Source organism: Martes martes (genome assembly GCF_963455335.1).
Source record: "Martes martes genome assembly, chromosome: 4".
NCBI lineage: Eukaryota > Metazoa > Chordata > Mammalia > Carnivora > Mustelidae > Martes > Martes martes.
In genome coordinates this window covers 116519183-116541195 of record NC_137891.1, presented here as the reverse complement: position 1 = coordinate 116541195, position 22013 = coordinate 116519183, and the positions used below count along the sequence as shown (strand labels likewise).

Sequence of the window (22013 nt, the reverse complement as noted above, 5' to 3'; positions counted from 1 at the left end):
TTTTGCATGGGAAGGGGGCCGCAGGGAGAGCCTGTCTTGAAGTGCTGTTCTGGGGAAAGAGAGGCCAATTGGAGGTACACAGGAACTGAAGACATGATTAACGTATTCCTTATAGCTATAAAATATACATGTATAGAATGTTGAAGTCCTTCTATATAAGTGAGTTCTGCTTTGATAGGCCCAGATGAAGCTCTGGTTTTTCCTTCAGATTTCATCTAATGCTTGGGTTTATGGTTTATCACAGGAAGAGGAATTAAGGTGTTTGTAGGGAACTAGGTCTCAACCTCAGCTGCGTGTTAGAATCACCTGAGAAACCTCCTGCCCAGGGGCCACCCCAGCTCTTCTGACTTCACTGGACCCAAGCATCAGTATTTTTAGAGCTTTCTAGCTCATCCCAGTGTGCAGCCAACAGTGAGAGCTGCCCTGGGTAGCTCTACCAACCCTGGGTTTTGTTTTCCCCAAGATGTTCTAACAAGCTTCAGAAGACTGGCTCAGCCCAGATTCTGTCAACAGGTTTTCCAATTGACAGTTCGTAATTTCCTATCAGGTCACGTGTTTTCCCTTTGGAAACACATGCCACTTTCTGCCGTTTCGTAAGTGACGCTGGCTCCCAGGGAAAGATTTATCTTGGGCTCTGAGTGGAGCGGCAGGGGGCTTTTCTCAGCTGGCATTCTGCCTCCAGAGAGAGAGTCTTGCCTATTTTTTCACATTTCCAAGGCATGACCAATTGACAGGTTTTGTTCTAGAGCCTTCTATTCTGTCATTTAATAACGGGTTCTTCCTGTCTACCATAAACTTCTCACCTAGTGGTTTGAAGTCTGTTTTTGTACCCAAAGTTGAAGCATTTTGTATCTGGTACCTTAGTCTGTCCATGCACTTAAAGGTTCTTGACTCACCTGCTATACATCTATATTCCTTGTTTATCTCAGTGTATGTGACATTCCTGTATGGGTTCTGTTTCTACTACCTTTTCATTCAGCAAATATCTATTGAATGACAAATATGAGCCAGACCCTCTCCTAGATTTTACAGACAAAAGAGTCCAAAGCAGGGAAAAATTCCTGCCTTTGTGGGACTTACATTCAATGAGAGGAAACAGAAGAGGAATATATAGGTAAAATATGTGGTATGTTCAAGGTGCTAAATGCTATAAAGAAAAATAAGGCAGGGCAGGAGGCACAGAGTGCTGGGGCTCGGGGTGGTTTGTGGTATGAAATCGGCTTTGCCGTGTTATCCAAGCAAGAGCTGGTGAAGTCTTGGACCAGAACGTTGGTGACAGAGATGGTGAAAACTGGTTAGAATCTGTATATGTTTCAGTGAGGCCTACAGAAAGCAAGGGATTGAACCAGACAGATATCATGAAGGGGAGAATTCCAGGCAGAGGGTACTGCAAATGCCCTGAGGCAGGAGTGAACCTGAAATGTTTAAGAACCTGCAAGAAGGACCAGTGTCCTGGAGCAAAGTGAGAGTGAAGGAGAGGGCTAGGATACTGATATTGGAGGGGGGAGTAGTGTAGTACTGCATGGGGCCTTATAGAATTTTGGTAAAGCTTATGGCTTTTTTTTCTCTAAGTGAGATGAGCAGAGGAGATGTCTAGGAGAGTGTCTGGCCCAATATTTTAATACGATCATCTGGCCGCTCTGTTGAGACTTAATCTGCATGGGTCAGTGGTAGAAGCAGGGAGATCTGTTCTAATAGCAATAATCTAGTTGAGAGATAATGATGGCTTGAACCAGGGTAATAGCAATAGAGATGAGTCAGAAACAGTTGGATCTGGATAGAATTTGTAGAATTTGTTGCTCTTAAGTAAGTGTCTGATGTTTTTCCACATTCCTCTTAAAAGAGTCTCAAACTCTAGTAACAGACCCGAATCATTGTAGTTATAGGAAAAGATTAACTTTCTGGCTCTTGAATACCCCAAATTCAGCATCCTGTTGTTTTTTTTAAAGAGCAGCAGGATTGCTGATTTGTTCTACTTCTGATCCACCTTAACTTCTCACCTTTTCCTGCTCTCAGGCATTACTGGTCTGTTGCCGGCAGACTATATTGACACAAATAATCAGTGATCACTGTTGCATTGCTGTTGCCTAGTAAACACCTGTTCTTCCTTTCTTGTGGCCTTTACCTGATTCCGTGGTAGGTCCCTGGAAGGTGGCTTAGGCAGGCAATGGGAATCGAGGAAAGAACATAATCCTACTAATAATTTTATAAAGGAACTTTGGATTCAGAATAAACCAGGCTGAGAACACCTCTTTTCCCACTCCCATCTTCCTTCTCCCAACTCCTTGAACAGGACAAAAAAAAAAAAAAAAAAAAAAGTCTCCTTTTCAGCCTCTTCATCAATCTCTCAGGGGGCTTTGGATGCATTCTTTGCATCCCCTTTGCCTCTTTGTGGAGTGCAGGTTGCATGAGAAATGCAGAGTGTTGTAAGCCATCTGGTGGTTCTCCTCCCCAAAACTAAGTGCACTTAACTCTAAATCCTGGTATTCACAGAAATATATCTGTTACACATTTTTAACCACTGGGAGAATTTCAAAATAAGTATATGTTTGTCTTTCATTCCGCAACTATTTATTGAGTACTTTTTATGTGCCAGGCACTGTTTTGCACACTGGGAGATAGGAATGAACAAAATAAAGTTCCTTTTTCCTATAGAACTGAGCTTATAACTCAGGAGACAGACAACACAAGTAAACAAGGGAGTGCATATGTAGGACATCTGTCAAAGATAATGCTGTTGAGAAAAGTCACTTAGAATGAAAAAGGGAATGCCGGACTGGTGTGCTACTAGCCCTAGCAAGTTAGTATTCATATTTTAAATAGGGTGACCAGAGAGGCACCTAGGTGGCTCAGTTGGTTAAGTGGGTATCTCTTGATTTCAGCTCAGGTCATGATCTCAGGGTCATGGAATCGAGCCCCACATGCAGCTCTGTGTTCAGCGGAGAGTCTGCTTGGGATTCTCTCTCTGCCCATTCCCCCACTTGCGCTCACTTGTGCTCGCTCTCAAATAAATAAATTTTATAAAAAAAAAAAAAAATAGCGTGACCAGAGAAGGCAACTGATAATATGACATCTGCACAGAAACCTAAGGAAATGAGAGTGACTCAGTCCCACATCTGGTGGGAAAATGCTCCTTGCTACAGGAAGTCCTTAGGCAGCTTTCCTCTCCCTATGCACTTCCTAAGTGACTTCATCCTGCCCCATGGCTTTACGTACTTCCTGTAGGGTGATGACTCCCACATTTGTATCTCCTGCCCAGATCTTCCTAGCTCCAGCCTACTGTATACAGCTGTGAATGGAGACCCTGATAGGTGGCTCAGACTTAAGAGGTCTCTAACCAAGCTTATCACTCCCTCCCCAAACCCGCTCTTGCTGAGGCATCCCTCTCCTCATAGCAGATGACAATCCCATCCTTTCTCTTTTGCAAGTCAGAAATCTTGGTGTCGTCTCCCTCTCTGAAACCCCACATCTCATGCATCAGGTTGATCAGGATTACTTACATTGAGGAAAACTGGAAAAGGTGGAAACTTGGAGAGCTGGGACAAAGCAAGTGAGGTAAAGCAGAAAGCTTAGCTGTAACGGAAGGATCTGCAGGGCACTATTTGATGGTGTGAAGAAAACTGAAGCTAAGGGAATGTGCGCCCTGGAACTCAGTTGATGTGAAGCTATGTCATAAGCCAGATGTGTCCCTAAAAGAGCTACAACTTCGGAGTGGTCCACTATATTTGGATACATCTTAACATCAAAAATTAGCTGGCACAACTAAGGCTATAGCCCCAGGGATTGGAAAGAGACTTTAGGTACCCATGAGAATATTCACATGAAGTTCACCTGAAGTATTTTTATAAAGTTTATTTGTTTGAGAGAGAGCCAGGGAGGGGAGACGTGGAAGGGGTGAGGGAAAGAGAGTCTTAAGCCAACTCCACACTGAGCGGGGAACCCAACACTGGGCTTGATCTTGTGACCGTAAGATCACGACTCTAAGCCCAAACCAAGAGTTGGACTTTCAGCCGACTGCACCACCCAGTCACCCCCACCTGAAGTATTTTTCTATTCCCTGCCTCTGGAAACTTTGTGGACCTGTATGGGGAAGCCAAAAATGCAGAGTCATAATTTTAAAAAGACAGTGAACATTAGAACCATTTTGTAGAATAACCAGTCCCCTTTGTGGGCATATCTGTACTAAAGCAAAACACTTTGCTGGGGCATCAGGGAAGGGAAATTCTGATAATTTTCTAGGGGCAAGAGATGGTTAATAGTTAAGTGTGTTGGCCAAATTAATTTGAAAAAGAACAATGAAAAGGAAGTAAGTAGTCGCTGTCCTTCTATTTTAATTTGGTATACATTTCCCAGTATTCAAGTTTTCAGTACAGAAGGTTCTTGCTGTTTTGCTACTCTGAGTTCCTGGAAATCACATGGGGGTTCCCCCAAAAAGAGATTGGAGCAGTGTAAAATTTGAGTATGGCATTCTCCAGCCAAGGGTTTAGTTATCAAATGAAAAATAGGTATGACCAAAAGTATAATATTAAGGACTCTCTGTGCCTCTGGTAACATTCTGTTTTTCTAGCTATTTATGATAGAATAATAAGTCTCATACCAGTTCCTCCTTTCCAGAGAGAAGCTGAGCCCTTTATAACCTTTAAGAAGATCTTACCTCAGACTGGATTTATTTCTCAGTGCCAGAATTTAGACTAGAGTGAGCAAATTGCAAATATGGTTGCCCTGAATTCAGTCCTCAGATAGCTAACTCCTCAAATAAGTGTTGTTGCCCATGGATGACAAGGCTGAATTTCCCGTAAAGGATGTTGTTAGAGACTGAAATAATTTCTTTAATGAACTGCAATGAGCTTGGACATTGGAATTTGACAGACCCAAGTGGGAAGCTTTGCTATGCCATTAACAGTCTTTGAAACTTTGGAGAAATTATTTAATCTCTCTTTGCACACTTCCTCTTCTGTAGAGCAAAGATAATACTACTTCATGGGTTTAATGTGGAAGCCCCACAGAAAGCGTGTTTAACACCTGGCAGTTAGGAGACACAATAATATTAAATAGTCATTACTATTATGCTTTTCCTTTTCCATCTAACAAAAATGATTCAAAGTTTGTTTCTTCTGTTTTTATGAAGAATTGCTCTTTAGTATGATACCCCAGGTTAGAACTGAAGGCTGCAAACACCGAGGAACTCTTATTCTTGCTAGTAAACACCCTATCACACTTACCAAATTTGATTGCTAGCTTTATCAATAGTATTAGTAGCTGTCATATGTTGAGTGCTATAGTATTGCAATTAGTGTTTGCTACAGTTCTCCCAGTAGTCCTGTGAAGAAAGATTCTATCATTTTCTCCATTTTAAAGAAGAAACAGATTAAGTAAAACCTGCTCATTGTCACCCAGCTCACAAGTAGGCAGAACCAAGATTCACTCTCAGATGCTTTGACTTGCTTGCTGTGCCCCCCATCACTCTAATTCTAGAGGAATACATTAAAACCCTCGTGCTACATTAATAGTGACTGTCTATTCTTGCCTTCATCACTAGGGACATATCACCTCCCAAAATGCAGAGCTTGGGCTTGGAAAATGTCACCTATTCCTTACGTTTGTTTCTTTCTTTTGTCTTTTCCTAAAGCCAGAACGCTACAATGTGTGGAGGTGCCATGCCATTTGGGGAAAAACGAGTGGGTTGGAAATAATACATAAAGCTGAACTTCTAAAGTCGTTTAAGATCACACATGACTGAAGAAAGTCTCATCTGATCCCTGTAGACCCTTTGCCTTTCCCCCGTTTAATTCTGGGAGTTAAAAGAAAGGTACAGAATGTTTATTAGATTAGCTTAGTCCTTATTACTATGGTTCTACTCCCTTGGATATTCTCTTTCTTTAATCTGTTTACATGTTTTTTGCCTGTTGCCATGGTAAAGCTCATTCCATGAGTGAGAAACCTTAGTGCTAAAGGAGGTTTTCTTAATGTTAAATCTTGCATTTTCACTTCCACATTTTATCTTGGTGTTACTAGGGCAACCCAAATAATTTCATTTTCTCTTTGAAGTTGATGCCTTTAAAGCTGTTATACCCTCATGCTGACTCATTCATGTTCTTACTTCTTTTCTAGTTTAATTCCCACTGCTACTTTCTTTACACAGATGTTTTCTACTTTTCTGTAGCCACAATGGCTGAGGTAGTGTTGGTATAGGAGTTAAGTATATGGGGGAATTACAAATCCTACTGAGGATTAGAAAAGAGCTATGGACCTTCTCAGCAGAGGAAAAAATAAATGCCAGATTAAGAAATAATGGATGAATATACAATGGGGAAAAGACAGGCTCTTCAATAAATGGTGTTGGGAAAACTGAACAGTTACCTGCAAAAGAATGAAACTGGACCACTACCTTATACCCCACATAAAAGTAAACTCAAAATGGATTAAAGACTTGAATGTAAGACTAAAGCCATAAAACTCCTAGAAGAAACATAGGGGATATGCTCCTTGACATCAGTCTTGGCAATGATTTTTTTGGATTTGACACCAAAATCAAAGGCAACAAAAGCAAAAATAAACAAGTGGAGACTACATCAAACTAAAAAGCTTCTATGTGGGAAAGGAAACCATCAATGAAATGAAAAGACAACCTAGGGAATAGGAGAAAATACTTGCAAATCATATTTCTGATAAGGGGTTAATATCCAAAATATGTGAAGAACTCATATAATTCAATAGGTGGAAAAACAGTTCTATTAAAAATGGGCAGAGGATCTGAATAGTTCTTTTTCCAAAGAGAACACACAAATGGGCAACAAGTATATGAAAAGTGCTCAACATCAGGGAAATGCAAACCAAAACCACAATGAGGTATCACCTCTTGTTATCTATCAACCACTTACTTGTTAGAATAGTTACTATCAAAACAAACAATAAATAACAAGTGTTGGGAAGATGTAGAGAAAAGGGAACCCTTGTGCACTATTGGTAGAAATGTAAATTGCTGTAGACACCGATGAAAACAGTGTGAGAAAACAGTACGAGGTTCCGGAAAAAATTAAAAATAGAACTACTGTATAATCCAACAGTTCCACTTCTGGGTATTTATCTGAAAGAAACAAACAAACAAAAAAAAGCTAACTCGAAAAGATAGCAGTACCCCCCATGTGCATTGCAGCATTGTTTACAATAGTCAAAACATGGAAAGAACCTAAGCATCTATCGATGGGCCAGTGCATAAAAGTGCATAAAGCAAATGTGGTGTGTGTATTTGTGTATTTGTGTACAGTAGAATATTATTCAGCCATAAAAAGAAGAAAATTCTGCCATTTATGAACATGCATGCACCTTGAGGGCATTATGTAATGTGAAATTAGTAAGACAGAGAAAGACAAGTACTGTGTGATCTCACTCAGATTTCACGAGAAATCTTAAAAAATAAAACAAAATTTGTAGATACAGAGAAGAGACGGGTGGTTACCAGAGGCAAGGGTAGGCAAAATGGGAGAAGGGGATCAAAAGAAATGAACTTCCAGTTACAAAATAAGTAAGTCTTGAGGATGTAATGTACAGCATTGAAACTATAGTTAACAATACTGTATCATATATTTGAAACTTGCTAGAAGAATCCATCTTAAAAGTCCTCATCATAAGAAAAAAGTTTTAACTATAGGTGGCTGGTGTATATTAACTAAACTGATCTGGGTAATCATTTAACAATATATACACATATATCAAATCATAGTATACACCTACGGTAATACAGTGTTATATGTCAATTATACCTTGATCTAAAAAAGACATGATGAGGTCTCTATGTGGCTCAGTCAGTTGAGTATCTGACTCTTGATTTCACTTCAGGTCATGATCTCAAGGCCCTGGGCTCAAGCCCTGCATCAAGGCTCCCCACTCAGTGGGGAATTTGCTTATCTCCCTCCCCCTCTACCCCTCCCCCTATGCACACGTGCACGTGCTGTCTCCAAAATAAATAAATCTTTTTAAAAAGACATAAAAATATGGAACAAATATTATTTTTCATTATCCAAATTTATTTGGGTCTTGGGTTTTGAATAGCAAGTTGCAAGGGTTTGTATAGCAAGGGATTCATCAAAAAATCTGTCCCACTCTATTCTAAGTTCAAATTGTGAAACGTAAGGCCTCTGTTCATTTCTGCTTTTGTTTTTCCTTCATCCCAGGGCAATCTTCTGTTTGGCTTTATATCTCTGTCCTTCTGTGGCACGTCCCTTGGCACACTATACCTGCAGGAGTTAAATGGCTAGCTGGCATGCATCTTTCCCAGTGCTGGTCTGGCTCATAAACCTTTTGAGTTTGAATTCATGCAAAAAAATGGGGAGCAAAGAGAAAAGTTTAACAGATCTGTGGCCCACCTCTTTGACTATAGCTTCTTATTTATCTTTTATCCCCAGTTCTTGACATATTGTAGTTGGATAACAAATGTTGAAAGAGGGAGGGAAGGAGGAAAGATGGAAGGAAGGGGGAAGAAAGTAAAGGAAAGAAGAGGAATATATTCAAGGGAATTAAGAAAAGGAGAAAATTTAAAAATAATAATAATAAACCACCTGTGTTCAGTCCCAGGAAGTTACTGAATAGCCCCTCCCTGGACATGACTGATCTGCTGAGATTCCGAACAATGTTCACTGTTTGTGGTGAGCATTTCGTGAATTCAGTACCAAACATGGCCTCCCCACCCAGAACTTTGGGGCATCTTTAGCCAATTAACAAGAGAGTGAAGGCACTGTGTGGGGGATAATTCCAGAGATCTGGTGGAGGTTGGTTCATGTATTTTAGAAGGAAGTTCACCAACAAAGTACAAGGTGAAGCTGATAAGGTCTCCATACTTCTACAAAAAGGTTGTTTTGCATACATTTTTAGAAAACTAGAAAAAGACTCTTGGTGAGTCTTGGTGCCTTTGGCATTTCCGTCTAAGAACGTGTAACTTGTTGCCCTCTTTGTCTCACAATCTGGACCAGCGTGGGCTACCCTATGTCTCCAGAGATAGAAAATATCAGATCTAACCTTATTCAAAGTACACAGAAATGAAACGGTTATGACAGAGTGATGGAGGGCAAAATGATACATCTTAAAGGGGAAAAAAAGAGTCATCATATTACAGACTTTTCATTTTGCCTGGAATGTTCTCCTGGTCCTGGCTTCCAGCTTTACCTAGGTAACTATTCCTACCTCTGCTCCCATGCAGACATCACTTCTTGAGCCCCCAGTAACTCAGGTATCTCAGTATGTGTCAGTGTCCTAAACTTCTATTTCATCATACCTATCACAACTGTGATTAGATGGTTGTCATTATTTACTGTCTCTCCACCATAATGTTAAGGTTCATACGGACAGGGGTTATGTCTGGCTTACTCACTGGTATATCCACACAGGTGAGCTCAATACCTTGCAGTTTAAAGCTACTCTAGGGCTTGTAGAAAGAAGGAATAAGGGACGCCTGGGTGGCTCAGTCGGTTAAGTGTCCAACTCTTGATTTTGGCTCAGGTCATGATATTGGGGTTCTGGGATCAATCCCTGCTTTGGGCTCCACTCTTAGCAGGGAGTCTGCTTGAGATTCTCTCTCACTTTCCCTCTGCCTGCTCCCCTCCCCCCATGCCCCGCACCAAAATTAAGCAAATCTTTGGGGGGGAAAAAATGAATGAATAAAGCTGCCAGGCACTATGGTAGGTGCTAGGGATACAAAGCTCTTAAAGACACTGTGTCTATCCTTGAGAAACTGTGCTCCTGAAATCAGTATCTCCAAAGATAATCTATCCCTTTCTCAGCTTCCAGGGGCAGAGAGCAAGGGTGAATCATGATGGCATGGCTTTCTCCACCTCATCTTCCCAAATCCAACTTCTTTCCCACAAGAATCCCAACATGGACTCTTTATATCTAAGGACATGGAGTAGAAATGAACCGTCCTATCTTTCCACCAATATCTGGTTCTTTGTTGAGTCGATATTTATTTTGGTTTTGCCAGAACAATTTAAATTTATGTCTGGAGAGACTTTTTTTTGGTCCTTAAAACATTAGTCTATTAACATGGGTCATCTGAAAATAGAATCAAACATTACAGAACAAATAAAAACAAACAAATCCCCACAGTTGTTGTTCCATAAACCTTGATTTTTCCCTTGGACTTGAGCCACCCAAAAGTTCATCCACACATTCCTAAATCCCATTTTACTTCAGAACTTCCAGAGTCTCTTAGCTTTGAAATGTTTGGCTTTAAAAAGTTAGGGGTTTTTGTTTGTTTGTTTGTTTCTTCCTTACTTTTTCCAACTAAATCTAAGGTTTTAGATAAATTCCTGTGACCTTTCTACACAATTTTACATTTTCCAGTATTTTGATTAATACATAAAACCTCCCAATTTGGGATGCCTGGGTGGCTTGGTCAGTTATGCGTCTGCCTTCAGCTCAGGTTATGATCCCAGGGTCCTGGGATGGAGTCCCACATTGGGGTCCCTACTCAATGGGCAGCCTGCTTCTCCCTCTGCCTCTGCCTGCCCCTCCCCTGTTATGCTCTCCCTCTCTCCAACAAATAAATAAATAAAAATCTTTAAAAAAAAAAAAAAAACCCTCCCAATTTAACAACTACTGAACTAGTTGTGCTCCTTTCAAGCCTCCCTAGCCCACTTTTTCATCCTACTGATGAAGTTGTGGACCAGAACAGCCTTAGATACCAAAAGGCACCATGCAAGTTGATAGATAACGGGACTTCAGTATCTTGTTTTCTAGGTCTTTCAACCATTTAAAAAAAATATATTTAGCAGGGCCCTCCATGTCTTTGAGATAGTTTTCTCAGGAAGGGACTCCACTGGCCCTAAACCATCTTTCTTACTAATAATAGCAACTGCAAGTAAACAATTTCATAATACGATACAGTTTGTCTATAAAGGTGGCACTGCTTTGGGTCTTATTCCATGTTAACTGATGGGTTCTATGTTTTTTCCTCTATTTTCTTTTTGCTGACAAAGTATTTCAATGAATAAGCCTGAGATTTCACTCTTAAATGGTCGTGTAGCTCTGTTTTTAATTATTCATGTATTCGACCAATATATGTCGAGCACCTGTTACATGCCAAAGACTTAGGTAATGGGAATAGAATGGAGAGCAACATTCATCCAAGAGCCACACAAATGAGTGGACAATGGGGTCTGTGACAGAGGCCACCTTGGCAGTCCAGGGTGCTGCCGAGCCTGCGGGCTGGGTTGGACCCTGCTGGGGAGATCAGGGGTGGCTTGCCTGGGCAAGTGGTGGTAGAGCCAAGGTCTGTAGGCTGCATAGGAATCTGCAGAGCAAGGGGGTAAGAGGTGGGGATTGAAAGGATATTTATTTCAGTCCTAGGATGAACCACAAGACCTTGCTACTATGGCTTCAGTCTCCCTCATAGTGACTTTTCAAGAGCCACACAGATCACTTAGCCTTTGCAGTCATGCTATGTGTATCACCTCCTTTCACAATTTCTTTTGAGGGTGAGAGTAGTTTTTTGTTTTTGTGTTTTTTTAACACAAAAGAATCTATTATCTTCAGAAACAGATGTACTTTAACTAGTTGATTCATATCTTCCAAGTTTTTCTTTCATTTAGATTTTTGGCACATTCTAGGTCTGAGAGGCAAGGAGCCTTTGACCATATTCTCCTAGAACCTTCATCCAAAGAAACTGTTAATTCCCTCTCTCAGCTTCTAGAATGCAAGCCTCTAGGAGTACCAGATATCATCATATTAGAATTTATTTAGCTTTGCTGTGAGAAAATAAGAGAAGAGGAACTCATATAACATCTAACTCGGAGAAGATGAGCCATTAAATCAATATGTTAAATTTAGAGCTAAACCCAACAAATATTTTTCCTGTAGGTGAAAGCCTTGCATTAAATATTTATTAGTTGGATGAACAAAAACTAATATTCTAGTTTTTAGGTGCATCCACATCCATCTTAATATTCTGACAGTTAAATATGGTAGTTGTTAATTTTCTTACAAAGAGCCATGTCTTCCTGGGGCCTGGAGGACCTGGACTTCCTTCCATCAGGGATTTTACTGAGCACATCCAACAGGAAAGACAAACCAAGAACTGATTTCTTGAAAACAACCTTTTTGAAAAGTTCCAAAGAGGATTATTTAGCAGTTAATGTTTTTCTGCTATTATCAAATCTTCAGTGTAGCTCCCTGTAAAGGGTTTAATAAAAAGGGCAATCAAAAGGTTATACTATAAATCCATTAATCTTCCAGTCTCTCACTTTAAATGCCAATCTCTGGTTTCCTGAGTAGTGTGACTTTGTTTCCTAGTTGTTATATTTAACATAGCTAGAAATTTTTAAATCTTACCACACTTAAAAAAAAAAAAAAAAACAACAGCTTAGCCCGAAAGTTCTTGGTAATGAGTTACTTTAGCTGCCTGTCACACACTTTTGGTTGACTCTGTTTTTTTAGGTATCAGTCTATCCATGGTTGTCAAAAGTATTTGTAAAACATGGCAAATAGCTGGAGCTAACAATATGAAACCAAAGGCAACCTCTGGCTTTCAGACCACTTTAAACTCCAAAAATGTAAAAAATGAGTAAGAACTTTCATTGTTGATGTTCCGAAGGACGGGGTCTCCCTGTCTCCCCACCATCCTCTGCTGGCTGTCCTTCTGTCAGAAAGGAAGCAGACTCCCAGGTAGACTGACCTATTGGCCAGGCTTGTTTTGTCTGCATTTTCTGGCCCACTCCGAATGTTCACGGTGCATCTGCCACTTGGGACTGCTATGTTTTCTTTGCTCGGGCAGGCAAAACTGGACTGGCGATAAATGTTTCTCTTTGTCCATTAAAGGAAGAGATAGTCTTCAAAGCAGTCATTACGCATCTACTCAAATGAACCCTACCTAGACTTAGGTTTAGAAGTCAAGACTGATAAGATGAACTGAAATCTTGTCTCGATCATATTTAAATGATATCAAGGGTTGGAAGGAAAACACACAATCTTTTCAAGGGTTTAGAATCCCGTTAGGGAAGGGGTGGAGGTTTGTGCATACACGGTGCCTCCTGCAAGACTGTTCCTGCTTTAAAGGAAAGAGAAACAGCAAGAGGCAACCAGGAAGGCCAGTGGGATGCCTGAGAGCCGAAGCCATATTTTCTCAGAGAGACTTTCTGTAAATTTGCAATGACAGAGGGGAAGGCAGTGAGTAACATTTGATGATAATCCTTTATGATCACTTTTTTTAAGACTATTAGATCACAATGTAGCCTCATTTTAGAAAAAATTTGTGAATTCACATTTACTTGAAATATACACCATAAGCATTAAATAGTAACTAGCGTCATAGAGATGGAGCTGAAGCTCTTTGACGAAAATTCTAAAGAAAGCAAAGCCTTCTTTTAAGATCTCGCCAAGATTTAGAAGTGCACTGTTCCAAACCATTATTATCATAAACAAGACTGTTACATATGGATCTGTTTTCTGGCTCTTGTTTCTTAATAGAGCAATGTTCTGATAAGGGAGTTACAGAAGTTGGCCATTGGGTACACGCTGGACCTCAGAAGTCATTATTGATCTACAAATCCCCTTTAGCATTCATGACAGAACATTGTGCATTAAAATTTCAGTGATCCTTAACTTTGAAATTATAAGTTATTCCTGACTCTTTTCTTCTTCTCACTCTCTCCAGTAGTGCGTGCTTTTTGAATAATCATTATTTACAGTGTGAAGCTATATGGTAATAGTCACTCTATACTTTACAACAGAGGATAATAATAGAAACGAGAGCTTGGTCCTTGCTACAAAATGCTCCAATGTGTGTGCGTATCTGTGTGTGAGTATATGTTATATGGAGGCCTAGTTTGATTTAACAAATGTGAATTGAGGTCCATTCTAAGGCATTGTATCATTTTCTAGAAGACACAGAGATAAACAAGATTTAAACCCTATCTTCAGCAAAATAAAAATAACCTCTTTAAATGCAACATTGGCATAGGTAACACTAATTAGTCACATTTACAAAGCAGACCAATTATAATTCATGCTTTCCTAGGAATTTCTTTAACACGGGGGTGAGGACAGGCACCTTGTCTTCTGTTTTGCTCACTTCCATTCCCCTAGCACCTAGCTTAATACCTGACCTAGCTTACACACTCATGATTCTATAGCAAGTGCATGAGTCCATGCTTGAGAGAAAAAAAAGTTCAGCTGTGGATCATCATATATAACAAATTTTTAGTGGATTCAAAAACTTCTGACTACAATGGAGATAACTGTGGAACCACCATGTAAAGCAAAGTCCTTGAGATGTAGGACCTGAAGTAGAATTATGAAAGGCATTTTTCTTTAGGTATGTGAAAGGTGTAATGAGGAAGAAGTTTATCTTTTTTTTAAGAAAGAGAACTGCTAAGTAGGAGTAATTTTTGCTTCCCACCACCACTACCACTGTCAGAAAAATAGGTGAAGCTCAATTTGAATATTTTCCAAATGACGTGACTGGAACATTAATTTAACATATGGCATCATGGAAGTATGCAAGGAGACAATAACACAGATGTATCCTTTGGGTTGCAACTTTCATTTGCCTCTTCTCACTCTGCCTTAGTCAAATTCTTGCTTTTTGGGACTGTAAGGCCAGGAGAGCGCAAGAATTGTTTAAATGTACTAATAATAGCTTTTTAAAATTTCATACCATCAAATAGGAATATGAAAAGAAAAACTGAATGCAGAAGAAATTCTGCTTAAACTCTTTGTTTCTTAGGATATTTAAAATTCTTTACATTCGAATCATCTCGATGCAGTATTCACTAAGAGCTATAAAGGGTGAGTTTGGTTAGAAGTTGTGCCTCACCACTGGCTGTGTTCCTTGGGCAAGTCACTTAATCTCTCCAGTCAAGTACTTCACTCATAAAAGGAGAGTTCTTGACGAGATCATCTCTGAAGTGCCATTCGGGTTCTAAAATTTTATAACTCATTTATGATTTTCTTTTAATGGAATATAGAACCATGGAATTATGATCTTCTTTGGTGGATTTTTCTAGAGATATTTTGTCATGTGTACCACAACTACAGAGTAAAACACAATTTAGAGTCATGTTCTCCCAAGAGAGAAAGTTATCATTTTAGGAACTGGAAAATTTGGCATTTTCTCCTGTTTTTTATCTCCATTGTTGCACTGCCAGAAGAAAAGCAGTTTGTTTTATTTTTGTAATTGATGTTTTGAGCATATCCTGATAACTGTTTGGATTTATGGAGCCTTTGGGTACAGCTGGAAAGAACCCCTAAATAAATCACAGTATCTCTGTGTTCTTCCTCACTTGCACTCCTTCTCCACACGAGTGTCAGGACACCAGCTGATGTTCTGGCCCTGCACTGGGGATCTTCCTCCCATGACATTACTCAGAGACACACTTTGCCTTTATAATGATTATTTCTAAAGCTAAAGTCAACTGCACCCCTGTTCCTCATTAATATTACTACATATCCACTAATTTATTCAGTAGATATTGAGTGTCTCCTATATATCAAGCATTATTTTCTGGGTAGTTGGGATACATCAATGTACAAAATAGAATTGAAAAGTGCCTACATTTCATAAATGTAAGTTCATAAAACTTACATTCTGGCAGGAGACAGACAAAAAATTAAGGAACACAATATATTTTGGCAGATTGGATGTGTGATATAAGAGACAAAGAACAGTCAGGGATGACCCCAAGGTTTTTAGCCTAAGCAACTGGAAAGGGAGTTCTATCAACTGAGATAAGAGAGTTACAAGAGAAACAGGGCTTTGCTGGAGTTCAGAGGAGGTAGGAATAAGGGGATAGAACTGGAGTCGGTTTGGGACATAATGCATTTAATGTGTCTGGTGGATATCCACAGGGAGATGTCAAGTAGACAGTTGGGTCCATGACTCTGGATGAAAAGATAAATTTGTGTTTAGTACGGATCCTCTTTAAAGCAATGTGACTAGATGCAATCACCACATGATGAATGATTTGGGAAGAGAGGAAGACCAAAGACTGACCACTGAGCACTCCAAAGTCAGAGGTCAGGAAGAAGAGGAGGAAACAGCAAAGGAGTTAAAGAAGGAGCAACCAAGGAAAGAGGAGGAAAACCTAAAGGCTGTGGCATCCTGAGAGTGAAATAAAGAATGGTCAAATTATGCCTATTCTGCTGATACCCTGATAGAGTGAATAGGAGAGGACTGAGAATTGGCCATTTGATTTAGTAACATAGATGAGCAATGTATGTGGATTTCTTTTCTGTAGAATTCATATTCTATGTGCTTAAATTCATTTTTAATACCTGTTTTCATTTGGAATCGGCTCTTGTTCCTTTGAGTGGTGTATGGTTGTACTGTCTAAAGCTGATGCCACTTTCCAGCTGCCAGGAAAATGTGGAACAAAGCAAATGCTGGCCGTACCTGCCAGTAGGCATTGGAGAACAATGTCAGCAATCAGGTTTGAGTCAAAGTAGAATAAGTTTCATATTCTTAAAGTTAAGGATTAATAGAGCAGAATTTGTTCTGTGTAATTAATTCTAGAGAAGACGATACTAAGATTCTCCTGAGAGGGAAGAAGACGGATTGTTCAGGAAGAGCCAAATAAATGAAAGAAATAAGAAACTCTAGGTTTGCAACTAACCTTACCAATATTCTTTACCAAAGGATTATATGATATGATCTTTTGGAGAAGTAAATTTTGTAGAGCCATTAAAAGGACTTTTGGAAAAAAGTATTTTTAATAAGGAAATGCACATGGATTTCTCCAAAGGGACATGGGGCAGATATTTAACATAATGTAAAAATTATATAATTTTAATTAAGACACCAGAATCTCATGACTGAATTGAAAACCGTATTTCCAAAGATATTATTTAATTAGGTAAACTAAACTCTTACATAATATGTTGGAAACCCACGTTGGAAGAAATATAGAGATAATCATTTACATTTCTGAAATAGAAAAAAAAAAGAAATAAAATTATGCTGATTGATGTTTAGGGGGGAAAAACCGTTTAAACCCAAGCAGTTTATTTTCAGAAGTGACTTCTTCAGCTTGAAACACTAACTCTTGAAATGGTAACAAATCAATCAGAAGCTACAATAATAATGAAAGAGAAATCAAGTGTAGTCCAGGTTACACATGTGTGTCATCAGAGGTGCTGACATTCATGAAAGAATACAAAAAAATTTTTTTTCAATCAGTGAGCATAAGGTCCATCTGTCTTCTCTTTAATTATTAGAGTTTTTTAAGCAACTTCTTGTTTCCTACCCTTTTTTGCATCAGAAATAATTCCAAGGATTATTGCTGTGCTGGATATCACCTTTGGGCCTTATGATATGTTAAAATTATAAAGTCTATGTGTGTGTATGTATTATACATCTGTCTACATACATTCATATATAGTATATATGTGCACACATATATGGTATGTACATAAGCATGCCCATATACATACACTTACCTAAAAGAGGTAAAGCGTGTTGGGAACTCGAACACTAAAAGAACATCTTGACCAGCTATTTCTCTAATAACCCATCTTTTTAAAAAAATTATTTAAATTCAGTTGATTAACATACAGTATATTATTAGTTTCAGAGGTGAAGTCAGTGATGCACCAGTTGCATATAACACCCGGTGCTCATTACATCACATGCCCTCCATAGTGTCCATACCCAGGCACCCCATCCCTCCCCCAACACCCCTCAGCAACCCTCAGTTTGTTTCCTGAGATTAAGAGTCTCTTATGGTTTATCTCCCTCTCTGATCTCACCTTGTTTTATTTTTCCCTCCCTTACCCTATGCTCCTCTGTTTTATTTCTTAAATTCCACATCTGAGTGAGATCCTGTGATAATTGTCTTTCTCTGATGGACTTATTTCACTCAGCATAATACCTTCTAGTTCCATTCACGTCTTTGCAAATGACAAGATTTCTCTTTTTTTTTTTTTTGATGGCTGAGTAATATCCCATTTTATATATATATATATCTTGCATGTTCTTTATCCATTCATCTGTTGTTGGACATCTGGGCTCTTTCCATAGTTTGACTATTGTGGACATTGCTGTTATAAAAACTGGGACGCAGGTGCCCCTTCAGATTGCTACATTTGTATCTTTGGGGTAAATACCCAGTAGTGCAATTGCTGGGTCATACAGTAGCTCTATTTTCAACTTTTTGAGGAACCTCCATGCTGTTTTCCAGAGTGGCTGCACCAGCTTGCATTCCCACCAACAGTGTAGGAGGGTTCCCCTTTCTCCGCATCCTCACCAACACCTGTCGTTTCCTGACTTGTTAATTTTAGCCATTCTGACTAGTGTGATGTGGTACCTCACTGTGGTTTTGATTTGTATTTCCCTGATGCTTAGTGATGTAGAGCATTTTTTTCATGTGCTGTTGGCCATGTGTTATGTCTTCTTTCTAACGACCCATCTTAATTAGGCTGTGCCAGTATTAGGAGCCAGTGCATAATACTTAAGTTTCTTAGAATCCTTAGTTTGTCTAATCACCACTGGAAAGTTTGAATTTCATTTCAGGCAGCAAATAGTATCAGTGGTTTTTCTTGAGGCATTAGGCTCACTTTATTCATTTCTATAAATTATCTTCCACATACTAAAGTCTGAAAAAACAGTTGTTTTATTCAAATAAAAGTGGCATACTATGATAAAGTAGCTAATTCAGCTTTCAATTCAAATAAGGACTCTTCTTTGAGACAACCATCGTACTGTGGAATGCAGCAGAAATGCTTTATGTATTCTTCTCCATCATATAGTGCATTAATACAATGTATAGTCATGGGTTGTGAGTTATTAAAATAATTTTTATTGGCTCCATAAGGACATTAAATGAAACTGGTGTTTTTTTCAAAAGTTGTAATGAAATGCCAATGAAGAATATAATCACATTAAATGAAACTGGTGTTTTTTTCAAAGTTGTAATGAAATGCCAATGAAGAATATAATCACCACAGTACAGTCTGAAATCTCTATCTTGATTCATGCTAAGGTGCCTTACCCACCATTGCTTTTGCACCACGAGTTAAAAGAGGCAAAAACAAAAACAAAACTTAACATTAAATAGTTTTGACCTTGTGGACTCCCTGAAAAACTTTAGGCCACTAGGGTTCCATGAACCACACTTTGAGAAGCTCTGAGGTAGAGTCTTACTATTCTTTTCTCTATCTGCAGCTCTCATTAAAAAAGCAAACCCTGGGCACTCAAAATAAGCGAGGTTCTTTGAGTCCTTGGCCAAGTTGCCTTCACAGGCATTAGTCTCTTAACATGGAAAATAAAGACAAGATAAGCCCACGTCCCCTTAAGTATACAGGCACTTACTGCGAAGGAAACGACCAAAAAATCCGTCTGAGAATGTAGAACAGAGCACCAGTGCCGTCCTTGTTAGCATTGCCACAGCGGCTGAATCGGCTCACCCCAGATCTGATTTGGAGGAGCACTGCTCCACGCACAAGCATCGGAATTCACGTATTCAACAATACTGGTTTAGGGCCTCCTCCTGTTTGCCAGGTACTGTGGAAAGTGATGGGAATGCAAAATAAATAAGACAGCAGCTTCTGAAGCAGAACTTGGAGGCTAAGATGAGTGAGAGCCTCTGTGTCTGCCCCGAAACCTTCAGGACTAGGTAAGTTTTGGGGCAGTGAGGTTGTAATGATTCACTGAGAAGCAAAGAGGTCATGAAGTGTCGAGATACCAAACTTTGGACTAGTCTGAAATGTCAAAGACTCGAGGAATCTGCAAAGTTTTTTATTTAGCTTGTGCGGCTTGCCGGCAACATGTTTTGAGAACACACATGCATGATTTATAGGATCTCCCTTCAAGAAGCTTGCAGGCTAGTGGTCGTAACAGAATGGAGTTAGGCAAGTTGGGTTTCGATAAAATGAGAAAATCATTTAAAAAAAAAAAAAAAGTCAAGGGGGTGCCTGGGTGGCTTAGTGGGTTGAAGCCTCTGCCTTCGGCTCACGTCATGATCCAGGGTCCTGGGATCGAGCCCCGCATTGGGTTCTCTGCTCAGCAGGGAGCCTGCTCCCCCCACCCTGTCTCTCTGCCTGTTTGTGATCTCTGTCAAATAAATAAATAAAATCTTTTTAAAAAAAGAAAAAAGCCTGGATGTTAGGGCAGTTTCCACATACAGACGTATCCATGGGGTGCTTAAGACATCTCTGTCTACTCGACTTGCCTTTTCCATGAGGAAACCACACTACCGGTGGTTTTGTTTGTTGGCTTAATAAAACACTCAGATGCCATGACAACTCCTGGACAGATGCAGACTGTTTCTCACGGTTGAAGCAGCATCTCCAAGGCTGGCAGTGCAGTGTGTTGTGCACGAAGATGAACTAACCCACAACCTCTCCTTTCTCAGAAACATGATTCCGGTGACAGAGTTCCGGCAGTTCTCTGAGCAGCAGCCTGCCTTCCGGGTGCTGAAACCGTGGTGGGACGTGTTTACCGACTACCTTTCAGTGGCTATGCTGATGATCGGCGTGTTCGGATGTACTCTCCAGGTAGGTGCCTAGACTCGGGTCCCAGCAGAAGCCAGAGCAAGACGCTCAGCTATCGAAACCTCTGGCAGTGTGATTTTGAACCATGTAAGTACTAGTTGCCCTTCTCTACCTGTGTATGGTGTTTGTAGTCACGGCAGGAAGCCCAAAACATGTATTTACTGAATGTTCCTAATAAGGTAAATAGGGTACTTGTAAGATTCCACTGAGCCCAGATAGCCATTGCCTGTGGTCAAGTAGTACTTGATGCCACTGACATCAAAGGGAATCCCTGATCTTTCAGAGTTGGCTTTATAGGAAAATATAGTATGTACAGCACAGTGTCATTTATATTACCTGAATGGAAGCTTTTTCTTTACCTCTTATACTAATCCCTGATAGGATTTTCTGAAAGAACTAGCATTTTGAGAAGATAAAATTATTTTACCTAATGTTTAATTATTTTCAAAATATGTATTTACTTACTTATTTTAGAGAGAAGAGAGAGAATGTGCACATCTGTGCACGTGTGGTCAGGGGAAGGGGGAGCGGGAGAGGGAGAGAATCCCAAACAGGCTCCACGCTCAGTGCAGAGCCCAAGGTGGGGCTCGATCTCATGACCCTGAGATCATGATCTGAGCCAAAATCAAGGCAGACGCTTAACTGACTGAGCCACCCAGGCACCACTCCCCAGATTTATTTCTGAATTAAAATGTAACCCAATCAAAATTTATTCTGTGTAGATGCTATATATTCATATATTGAATCCAGATGCTTTTGCTTACCTGTTATGTGCCAGGCGCTGTACTTTAAGGAGATGCACACACACACATATATACATACACACACACAGTTAATGTCTCAGGTAAAACTAAATAAGCCAGCAATTAAGTGTTATACTATGATAGAGGGATATAAAGCAGTAAGGGATCGCAGAGATGGGGCACTGGGCTTGGAGAAAAGAGAAAAGGGGATGATTGTATTAAAACTTGGAAAACCAGGGAGCATGGATGGCTCAGTCAGGTAAGCATCTGCCTTCAGCTCAGGTCTTGATCCCAGAGTCCTGGGGTCGAGCCCCACATTGGGCTCCCTGCTCAGCAGGGAGTCTGCTTCTCCCTCTCTTTCCTGCTCTTTCTTACTCTCTCTCAAGTAAATGAATAAAATCTTAAAAAAAACCTTGGAGAATCAGCTATAGTCAGGGGGAGGGAACTGGGGTGGAAAAAGGTGCCAAGAAGGACAAAGAAAGTTCTAAGTCATGGATGTGGGGAAGAATGTGATTTCTTTGGGAAATTGTCAGTAGGACTGACAACTGTTGGGTGTCATGAGTGTGAGAGTTGAAGCTATGCCTGTGAATGGAATCACCAAGGAGATTGTGGCAGGTGACATGATGTCAGAAGTACCAAAGCATGAGGGAAGGAAGAAGGGGTGCCCCTGCAGGAGACTGAGAAGGGGCAGCCACACAGATACGTGGAAACCAGGAGAGAGAAGGGCCTCAAAAGTCATGAAGAGGGGTGCCTAGGTGGCTCAGTGGGTTAAAGCCTCTGCCTTCAGCTCAGGTCATG

The 22013-nt window shown here is 40.0% G+C and overlaps 1 protein-coding gene across 1 annotated transcript in view; it reads left to right on the top strand.

Moving 5' to 3' along the window:
- The window catches only part of LRRC8C (leucine rich repeat containing 8 VRAC subunit C), a 75264-nt gene that overhangs the window by 23575 nt on the left and 29676 nt on the right, over positions 1–22013 (top strand). The window contains exon 2 of the mRNA XM_080800923.1: positions 20334–20475. Coding sequence (XP_080657049.1) covers positions 20338–20475 — 138 coding nt within the window. The 5' untranslated portion in view covers positions 20334–20337. The remainder of the gene's footprint in view (positions 1–20333; positions 20476–22013) is intronic.